The following is a 10,965-nucleotide window of genomic DNA, read 5'->3' as shown; positions in this document are numbered from 1 at the left end:
ATTTTAATAGGTGCTAGCAGCCTGAATGTTGGGTGACTCTTGTTTACCTTCATCCTGATTTTTAAGTTTCTCTCTATTTTTTTTAATAATCAGGAAAGAGATGTGAATGAAGAGTCTGGTTGGAAGCTGGTGCATGGAGATGTATTTCGTCCTCCTCGTAATTTGGTTGTGCTTTCAGCAGTTGTTGGTACAGGTGCTCAGCTTGCGATGCTTGTTCTCCTCGTCATCATATTGGCAATAATCGGAATGTTGTACATTGGGTATGTGTGAAGCAACTTCTAGTTTTTATTACCAGTTTGTGGTATCCTATATAGTTGGTTGATGGTTGATCAATTATCATTTTTTTGTTATGGGTATTTTTATATGTTGAAAATTAGCTTGCATGCTGAATTATCTCAAATGCAGTCTATTTCTTTCTTTTATTTTTACTTTTTTTATGAATGGCAAATTGAACCTATTTCTGCTTATGATAAACAGAAAGCAACATGCTTGTGTTGATGTAATATTGCATCTGCTCACATGACATGAAAGAAAACATTGCCTGGATCGGTTCTTTATTGTATTTTTGTATGCTACAAGCTCTTCTTTATTGTATTCAACTATTCAAACGAGTCATTTAACTTTTCTGAGCACTTTGTTGAGCCATAATACTTGATTGTGCCGAGATAAGAAAATTCTATTTATTTGACATGTTTGATTACTCATTAATATTTCTTTTCTAAAGATCCAGTTGCCTTCTTAACACTTAACCTTAGTTTAAGTTGAGTCAAAAGTGGTCGATTACTTGATCAAGTCATTCACATTTTTTAGCATTAGGTTGAGCCATAAAGCTTGGTTAAGTTGAGGCATTCAATTTATTTGAGATATTTGATTACTCATCTGATTTTTTCTTTCTTTTTCACTTTTAAATATTAAATTGCCTTGTTAACTCAAGTGGAGTGTTGATCAATCGATTGAATCGATGGGCCTTTGAGTACTTGATTGATTGTTTTAACTCTCAACCCTTTTTTTTTATTTTAATTACGTACTTCTAAATTTTGTTATAACAAAACCCTTACTCGTGTCAAGTAAAATATGCTTGTATTTGTAATGGTTCATGTTTGTTTTCTATGCTCACATGCAAATTGAATGACCAATGTATTCGTGCATTGGAGTTAGGCATTCATAAGAGAGCTAAATGTATCATCTAGTGATGTGTTATTTTTAAACCATCCAAAAAAGAGATGTGTTATCTATTAGAAAACAAATTTTTTATCTTGTAGTACTAGAGTTTGCACCTTTCTAGTTCCCACCCGCAGAGCATATCAAAGCATGATTTTTTCCATTATTGAATAGTAGTATCTATTTGATCTATTTAGTTGTTAATGACTCGTGCGTCTTTCATGGACCTGAAATATGGACTATATGGGAATCATGATCTTCTGATTTCCTTGGATTGAATGAACTGTCTATTGAGTAGGTGTTTTGAAGTTAAAAAATTCATTCTTAACAAGTAAGCTCCTATGCTCATACCTATCCATAGAGATGCATCTCGTAGTTTCATTGACAAGAAAACACTATGGAAAATAAATTTGCAAATGAAGCAATGAAGTTTTGCTTTTATCGAGGAGTGCGCTAGTGTATTTTTTTTTTTTTTTTCATTTTTTGAACGGTAATAAAGCGCTTTATTGAAGCACAAGAAGAAAGAGCTAGTGCGTTACTTCAATTGCTGCTTTTATTTGGCTAACCGTTTAATAGTAAGTTCGCTGTTTTGAACGGCATTTTAACGTATGAAGCACATTTCTTTGGCTAACTTTCCAACTTTACCCTGCTATCTTTCGTAAATGACAAAATTTTAAGCGAGTTTTTGTGTTTTCATTTATTCGACCATCTTTTTTACTGCGGTTTCTTTTTAACCAAGGCCATATTATACCCGAATTTTTAATGTCCCATTTTTTGCCGAATCACGTTTTGCTAACTATGTTCATGCAGGAGCCAGGGAAATTTTAATAGCTATCGACATGTTTTTATGTTAAAGTTGTACTCAAGGGACGGATGTCCTTGTATCGCCGCAAGAGGCTGAATCCATTGTTTGATAAAAGACAACTCTACATGTTTCTGTTGGAGATAATCTTGATAAAAACATCTGCCAGTCTTCTATAGCATTCAGGTTTTTTGATTGAATCATATAGAAGGGTTGAGCTGCCCTTTCTTGTCAAAAACTGAACTCCACTTAACCTGGAAAAGTGCATCATTGGGGATCATTATCTCAGTATGATGGTCTATCAGACCCTCAATCATGAGTATTAGTGTCACCCATTGTTTAAAAACTTGCCACATCTCAGGTCTCCAAATACCTGCTCTTGATGTACTCGGCAAGTTTTTTCCAAGTTACTGCAGTTTTGATGCATGAAGGTTTGTTTCTTTTGAGAACACCTGTTTTTTTTTTTTCCTGATTTTTTCCAGAATAATTGACTTTTCTGTCATTGCTAGGGGTTTCAATGGACCGGGATGGTCCAATGGATTCTCAAGATTTGATCAATTAAAATGGAGTTGGACACTAAGTTTAATCCGATGGATCCCTTTCGGATCCATATTTCATGATCCAATCAGGATCTGCATAATTATGGATCCATGTTCAATATCCACTGAAATGTCATCAGTTCAGGTTATGAAAAAATTACAAAAAAATCCTTCACATATTAATGTTGTTGTTTTTTTAATTTTTATAACATGTCTTAGTCTAAATTGTTATAATGAACAACTATGTAAGTATGCACTCATTTCACTAGGTAGTAACATACATTCGCAATTTTTTGTAATGGTTGTAAAATAATTTTTTATTTTGTTGTTGGATCCTGGATGGTCCAAATGGTACTTGGATTCAAGCACCGAGGGTAGGATTCAAGGAATTATCTGATTAATATCCAATTTGATCAGGACCCGAGAAGGTCATGACCCAGAAATGGGCGGATCCGAACTGAATCCGGCCCGTTGTTGATAGCCCATATCCATAAAACATTTTTCAGCATAGCCAAACATGCCCTTAGCGTTTGAGTTCTTGGAGATATATTTAGGCCTTTGCTGATGCACTCAATCACCCACTTCCTTTCACATTATCTTGAGTTTTGTTGTGATCATGCATCCCGCTAAGTGTCCTGGCTTTATAAATATCTGCTTCCTGTATTTAAATGCAATGCTTCTTTTGGTCTTAGTTTCTTCTAATTATTATTACCTGTAATGTGATTGGTCCAGGAGAGGAGCGATTGTCACTACTTTCATAGTATGTTATGCTCTTACGTCATTCATTTCAGGTTATGTTAGTGGTGGGCTTTACTCACGCAGTGGCGGTATGGTTTGCACCAAATACTCTTGCTTGTTTTTTATGTTAATACCCTGTAACTATGAAATATACGATTATGTTTTTGAGTCTATTTGCTTTTTTTAATATATTTATGATAACAGGCATATAGAAAGTTACCATTTTACTTCCATGTCATGTTTTATCTCATCTTACGCTTCAAAAACTTGACTGGATCTGCTGCTGGATGGTTCCCAGTTCAACTGGTATCAACAGTCTTGGTCAGATGCCTGTTCTCAACCATTCATCTGATTCTCTGGAAACCATCAATAAATCCAGTTAAGATTGCATTTCAGTATTTAGTAGGCATTTTGGAAAATTATTTCAAAAGAGAAACGTCCTTTCAAAAGCCACTCTGCTAAGCAGGGGTAGGGCTGCGTACGTCTAGCCCTCCCCAGACCCCGCAATGGCGGGAGCCTTGTGCACTGGGCTGCCCTTTTTAAAGGTCCTTTCAGGCTTTCAAAATTTTTGCTTGATGTGAATAATTCTCACAAAGAAAAGTAATTTACAGCTAATGTAAACATAAACTGCGGTGGAAATTGAAGCAAATTTTCAGATATAGCAAGACACTTGACTCACTTGAGATGTAACAAAACAATAAAAAACTCGTAAGAGTACTCATTAATATTTAGGGGCCGTTTGGATACACGGATTTTAGAATCCGGGATTTCTTCAAAATTGTAGATGAGAGACGAGAGAAGAAGCGGACCAGCCTCGTTTTCTGATTTCCCGCCCTTCTTTCCGTCAGCAAGCGTAGCAGATCATCCCGTGTTTCCAGGTTTTAGAAATCTCAGGATGCAGGTGAGAATTTTAAAACCTGGATTTCTTACTTAAAATCCAAGAAACGCTGTTAGGACAACATATAGCAGCTTGATCATGAACCTCCTTTTATACTGTTTTCAAACTAAAACCTAGATTCTAAAATTCGCATATCCAAACGGCCCCTTAATGTTTAGAGTGATTTCCCATGAAAATTCCATGCAAATGAAAGATGGGTTTCAATCATATTAGAGTTTTTGTTTGAAACCCACCTTTCATTCCCATGACACTTTCAATAATATTAGAATTTTTTTTATTTTTACCATTAAAAAAATCATATTAGAGGTTTTTTTCTTCTGCATGTCGATTATGTAAAATAAGTGCATAAAGTTGTTTTAGATATTCTGAATTTTTTTTTTCTGAAAGCTCTCTCGAGTGACCGATCTTTTTTTGAAACATTTTTTATAGTTTTTTCTGCTATAATAATTTTTAGTCATTTTCGTATTATTCTGCTAATAATCAGGCCTAAGTTAGAAGTGCCGTAATTTGTCTTAATGACCTAGTTGACATGTTAAGTCAACAACTAACTGGATTGAAATTCTACAAGATCTGTTGCTTTATTCTACTTTTCTCTTGAATTCGTTACCATCTATGTTGCATGGATTCTTTGCCCCCCTATGCCGAATCCGTGTCGACACGTCTCCGCATCCGAATCGGACATGGATTCACGTGGGACACACCCAGATTCTTGTCGTAGCCGTGTCCACGAATCCCCTTTTTTTCGGGCGAATCCAATTCACCGTTGTCTCTATTGAAATGTGAATTCTATATATTTTCCCTTTAAACGTATTTTCTTCTTAACTTTTTTTATATGAAAGCAAAACCCGTACTCTTTTAATAAAAACCTTAGCGCGTCGACCCTCAAACATCAACCCCCTCCTCCTTTAACTCTCTTAATACAAAACTCGCCTCAACCCTCTACCCTCAATTTTTTCATGAATTATATATATATATATATATATATATATATATATATATATATATATATATATATATATATATAGAGCTTGCAGTTCCTGCGGGTGCCCTCAGCTAAGCTTAGCTGCGGTGGCTCTTTAAAAACATAGGGGCCCCACATTGTTAGGATGATCTGAAGCATTCATTTGAAAGGCCACATCATAGATATGGTGTGTACAAAAAATCAGCTCCATTGGATCATCCTAACCCCTCCAAAAGTGGGGGCAAAAATGGGCAGATTTGTGGACAAAATGTGTCTATCCATTTTTGCCCCTACTTTTGGAGGTGTTAGGATGATCCAATGGAGCTGATTTTTTGTACACACCATATCTATGATGTGGCCTTTCAAATGAATGCTTCGGATCATCCTAACAATGTGGGGCCCCTATGTTTTTAAAGAGCCACCTCATATAAGCTATATGAGGGCACCCTTAGGAACCCTTTTCTCATATATATATATATATATATATATATATATATATATATATATATATATATATGAGGAAACTGTTGGTGCGCTTAAGCTCACCAAACTTGGGGGCCCACTTATGGTGAGCTTAAGCGCCCAATCACATGGGGGCCCACTTTGTTAGGATGATCCAAAGCATTCATTTTAAAGTCCCTTACATAGATAGGGGGTGTACCAAAAATCAGCTCCGTAGGATCATCCTAACCCCTCCATTTGTGGAGGACAAAAATGGACAGACACAAATCTGCCCATTCTTTGTCCTCCACAAATGGAGGGGTTAGGATGATCCTATGGAGCTGATTTTTGGTACACCCCCTATCTATCATAAGACCTTGCAAATGAATGGTTTGGATCACCACATGTGATTGGGGAGCCATGTGATTGGGGAGCTTAAGCGCACCATAGGTTTGGTGCGCTTAAGCTCACCAACAGTTTCCTCTCTCTCTCTCTCTCTCTCTCTCTATATATATATATATATATATATATATATATATATATATATATATATAGGAAACTTATGGTGAGCTTAAGCGCCCAATCACACGGGGGCCTACTTTGTTAGGATGATCCAAAGCATTCATTTGAAAGGCCCTTACATAGATGGGGTGTGTACCAAAAATCAGCTCCATAGGATCATCCTAACCCATCCATTTGTGGAGGTCAAAATGGACAGACATTCTTTGTCCACAAATCTACCCATTTTTGTCCTCCACAAATGGAGGGGTTAGGATGATCCTATGGAGCTGATTTTTGGTACACACCCTATCTATGATAAGGCCTTGCAAATGAATGGTTTGGATCACCACAGAAAATGTGGGACCCATGTGATTGGAGAGCTTAAGCACACCATAAGTTATCAACACTTTCCTCATATATATATATATATAGAGAGAGAGAGAGAGAGTAGAGTTCCTGAGGGTGCCCTCATATAAGCTTATATGAGGTGGCTCTCACAAAACATAAGGGGGCCCACATTGTTAGGATGATCCGAAGCATTCATTTGAAAGGCCCCATCATAGATAGGGTGTGTACAAAAAATCAGCTCCATTGGATCATCCTAACCCCTCCAAAAGTGGGGGAAAAAATGGGCAGATTTGTGGACAAAACGTGGCTATTCATTTTTGCCCCCACTTTTGGAGGGGTTAGGATGATCCAATGGAGCTGATTTTTTGTACACACCCTATCTATGATGGGGCCTTTCAAATGGATGCTTTGGATCGTCCTAACAATGTAACCCCTTATGTTTTGTGAGAGCCACCTCATATATATATATATATATATATATATATATATATATATATATATAGAGGAAAGTGAAGCTACACCACCGGTGTAGCTAACTTAGCTACACCGCCGGCTTAAAATACAATGGGCCCACATTGTTTTGGTGATCCAAACCATTCATTTGATTGGCCCTCACATAGATAGGGTGTCCACCAAAAATCAGCTCCATAGGATCATCCCAACCCTTCAAACTGTGGAGGCAAAAATGGACAAATTTGTGAAGGTTTTTACACGTTCATTTTTGCCTCCACAAATCGTAGGGTTGGGATGATCCTATGGAGCTGATTTTTGGTGGACACCCTATCAATGTGAGGGCCTATCAAATGAATGGTTTGGATCACCAAAACAATGTGGGCCCACTGTATTTTAAGCCGGCGGTGTAGCTAAGTTAACTACACCGGTGGTGTAGCTTCACTTTCCTCATATATATATATATAATTTTGAAAATTTTATTTTATTTAAAAATTACCGAATCCGAATCCTACTTTTGGGGGTTTGCCGAATCCAACACCTCGAATCCCTACACGCGAATCTGAATCCATGCAACACTGGTTACCATGTGTTATTTCTTCTCTTCTTAGTTGGAGTTCAGTATTTACATCAGCCAATTTTTTTGCTCGGCATGTCTGGTACTCTCTGGTCGAGGACTGTCCAATCCTTGCTGATTTGATTGGTTAACGAAGTTTTTTTTTCGGGCGATGATATTCTCCCCCCCCCCCCCCCCCCCCCCCCCCCCACAGTACGTATGCGCCCCCTTATAACGTGAACAATGGGCAACTGTAACGCTTTTGACGTCAAATCACGTTAAAAGAGGGGGGGAGGGGGCGAATGCGTACTGCAGGGGGGGTGAAAATATCATCGCCTTTTGGACAGGATTGTTTTCATATATTTAGTGAAGGCTTACTTCTATCTCATCTTGTCAGGTAAAACCTGGATAAAGTCAATGATCCTCACCGCATCTCTTTTCCCATTTTTGTGCTTTGGAATTGGGTTCATACTAAACACAATCGCTATATTCTACGGATCTCTAGCAGCTATTCCTTTTGGGACAATGGTTGTCGTGTTCATAATTTGGGCATTTATTTCATTCCCTCTGGCACTTCTTGGTACGGTTGTCGGCAGAAACTGGAGTGGTGCTCCAAATAATCCCTGCCGTGTGAAAACCATTCCTCGTCCTATCCCTGAGAAGAAATGGTATCTCACTCCATCTGTTGTGTCCCTGATGGGAGGTCTGCTTCCCTTTGGCAGTATATTCATTGAGATGTATTTTGTCTTCACATCCTTCTGGAATTACAAGGTAATCATTATCATCCTTTTCCTTTTCAATCGAGTCCTTCTCAATCTATTTCTAGTGTGTTTTTTAGTGTCATAACTTTGAATACTTTACCTGATTATGCTTCTTTTTGGTATCTTGCTCGGCAGGTGTATTATGTATATGGTTTTATGTTGCTGGTTTTCCTGATTCTCATAGTTGTCACCGTCTGTGTCACAATCGTGGGCACATATTTCTTGCTGAATGCCGAGAACTATCATTGGCAATGGACGTCATTCTTCTCTGCAGCATCGACTGCTGTATATGTGTACCTTTACTCCATATACTACTACTATGTGAAGACCAAGATGTCAGGCTTCTTCCAGACCAGCTTTTATTTTGGCTACACACTGATGTTTTGTCTCGGTTTGGGTATCCTCTGTGGTAAGTATTCTACCTATATTTGTGGTTTTAGTTTCAGGAGAGATTATATGATTCATGGCCGTGCATGAGCTTGCAGCCCAAAAAATGGAGTGGGGCCCACATTATTTAGGTGATCCAACCGTTCATTTGTTGAGCCCTAGCGTAGATAGGGTGTGCCCAGAAAATCTTCTCCATAGGATGATCCCACCCCTTCAATTTGTGGCAGTTTAAAACGGACGGCCCAACAAATGATGGTTTTGGATCATAGGGTTAAGATCACCCTATGGAGAAGATTTTCTGCACCATTCAAAAAATAAAAAATAAAAAAAATTCTGGGCACCCCCTATCTATATGTCAGGGCCTAACAGATGAATGGTTTGGATCACCCAAAAAATGTGAGCTCCACTGTATTTTGGGGCTGCACATGCATGCACGGCCGTCCACCATATAAAATCTCTATCTAGGGGTGCAACTTGGGTCTGATCAGGTTGAGCTTTCGCTAAAAAATGAATTGGAATCAACCCGAACCCGACCCAATTTTATGGTAAAAGCTCAACCTTAATTCCCAAAAATCGACCCAAGTTGTGCACCCTAGTTGAAATTAGTGATGTCTCATGGAACTCCGCACAAAATGACTGAGCCAACAGAAAAATATTTTCCCCTCGGAATGATGAATCCACTCCTTGATCTTGGATTTTTTCCTTTGTTTTTTTTTTTTTGTAATGTACAGGAGCTGTTGGTTATCTGGGCTCTACCCTATTTGTGAGGAGGATTTACAGGAACATCAAATGTGACTAAGCGAGGGACCCAGACAAGACTAAGGCAGACAGAGGGAGAGAGCTTGCTAAAATCAGATAGTTGAGACAAGAATGTATGAAAAAAGCCAGTTACTCCTGAGAGGCTTAGAAAGTGCATGTGGGAATCTCAGGCCTGGCTTTTAGAGGGGTTTGTAATTGTCTCTGGACTTTTTGAGGCTTTACATTTTTTGGCCGTAAGTGAAAGCCTTCTTACATATTTAGCAGAGAGATAGTGTCATATCTAGATAGCATATTTGACTCCCACCTACCTGTTTAGAGTTACTGAGGTTTCACTCCGTTCTTAGCTTACTTCACAAAGGGATGCATGTTGTACTCCTCCTTAGTTTTTTCTTGTTGATCCTCTGTTTCCATTACAAATCACGAATCTTATGCAATCCTACTGTTTTATGCCCCCGTTTCAGTTCTGCCATGGCGTCTCATCAGTCTCGTTTCCTTATCTCTATGGTAATGGAAATGTTTCCAATATAAGAATCTGTCAATGCATTTCTTGATATCAGTTACATTACCTCGAGCTTTCTAAGGCCATGAGAATTCCTCATTTGAGAAAAATCTGACTATTTTTCTTTCATTCCCACGCTGAGCAAGCACGACTCAAAACTTCATGATCTATTTGGATACCATATTGATCTATTACCAATAAAATTATGAAATTTGGCTCTAAAAGAGTTTCAAGCACTTTTTAAGGAAGAATGATCCAACTCTCACAAATTTGTCAATGAAGGATTTGAGAATAAATCAAGATTCCCAACACCATCCTTCATCAGACTGCTAATGGTGGAGTGGAGTCATTTTGGAAGCCTCAAGTCACAAACTATTTTTATTTTTGAGTAGGCAATTAAGGCTTCCTTGAGGCTGCCAGGGGTGAAACCAAAAGTTTATATTTTCCCCAATATTTAAAACACTTCTCAAACCCTAAGGTGCAGATAAAGAAATAGTGATATTCTAAATGGATATTTCCTTGATATTCTTGAGGTTTACTCGTTCACACCAGATTGAAAATCTACCATTACCAAGAAATCATATTTGAAGACCTAGTGTTACTTTGTTCCATTCAATGATTCTTCTTTAGCCCTAGACTACGTTCACATTTTCTGGCATATGTTATACCAACTAATAGTATGAACTTTCTTTTGGAGGGATTGTCCTAAATATCCGCCCCTTTTGATTACTTGGGACACCCAGCAATGTACGTGGCAACCAGCCCCATTGAATCCTTCTGACGTGAAGTACATCAGCCCCCTGCAGTCATTGATACACTGCTGCTAAGTGTCCCAAGTAATCAAAAGGGGCATCCTTACAAAAAACCATTTACAAGGGCACTCCTATCGGCCCTTCTCAACAAATGGCATTCATTGATCCTTTAATCTTATATTTGTCTGCGCCGTTATAATATTTTTCTGAGCCCTTATAAATAAACTTCGTTGAGATGGACTAATGGGGGTACCCTTGTAGCAGGTTTTTGCAAGGGTGCCCTTCAGTTTTATCATTCCTCTCCTAAGAATACTTCTTTTAATCCCCGTTAAAACCCTTTATCATTCCTCTCATAAGAATACGTCTTTTAAGCCCCGTTAAAACGCTCTAGTTTCAGAGCTTTATTTGGATT

General features: G+C 38.2%; 1 protein-coding gene across 1 annotated transcript in view; it reads left to right on the top strand.

Annotated features, from left to right (window-relative positions):
• Positions 1–9,755, top strand: part of LOC143888248 (transmembrane 9 superfamily member 1) — a 17,380-nt gene extending 7,625 nt beyond the window's left edge. Inside the window, exons 8-12 of the mRNA XM_077392609.1 lie at positions 94–260; positions 3,235–3,329; positions 7,793–8,166; positions 8,292–8,565; positions 9,275–9,755. Of these exons, the coding sequence (XP_077248724.1) occupies positions 94–260; positions 3,235–3,329; positions 7,793–8,166; positions 8,292–8,565; positions 9,275–9,342 (978 nt within the window). The 3' untranslated portion in view covers positions 9,343–9,755. The remainder of the gene's footprint in view (positions 1–93; positions 261–3,234; positions 3,330–7,792; positions 8,167–8,291; positions 8,566–9,274) is intronic.
• The last annotated feature ends 1,210 nt before the right edge of the window (positions 9,756–10,965 follow it).

Source organism: Tasmannia lanceolata, unplaced genomic scaffold (assembly GCF_043159265.1).
Source record: "Tasmannia lanceolata isolate RefF3 unplaced genomic scaffold, GAP_Taslan_0.1 ptg000012l, whole genome shotgun sequence".
In the NCBI taxonomy this organism is placed as follows: domain Eukaryota; kingdom Viridiplantae; phylum Streptophyta; class Magnoliopsida; order Canellales; family Winteraceae; genus Tasmannia; species Tasmannia lanceolata.
This window is presented reverse-complemented; position numbering and strand designations above follow the sequence as displayed.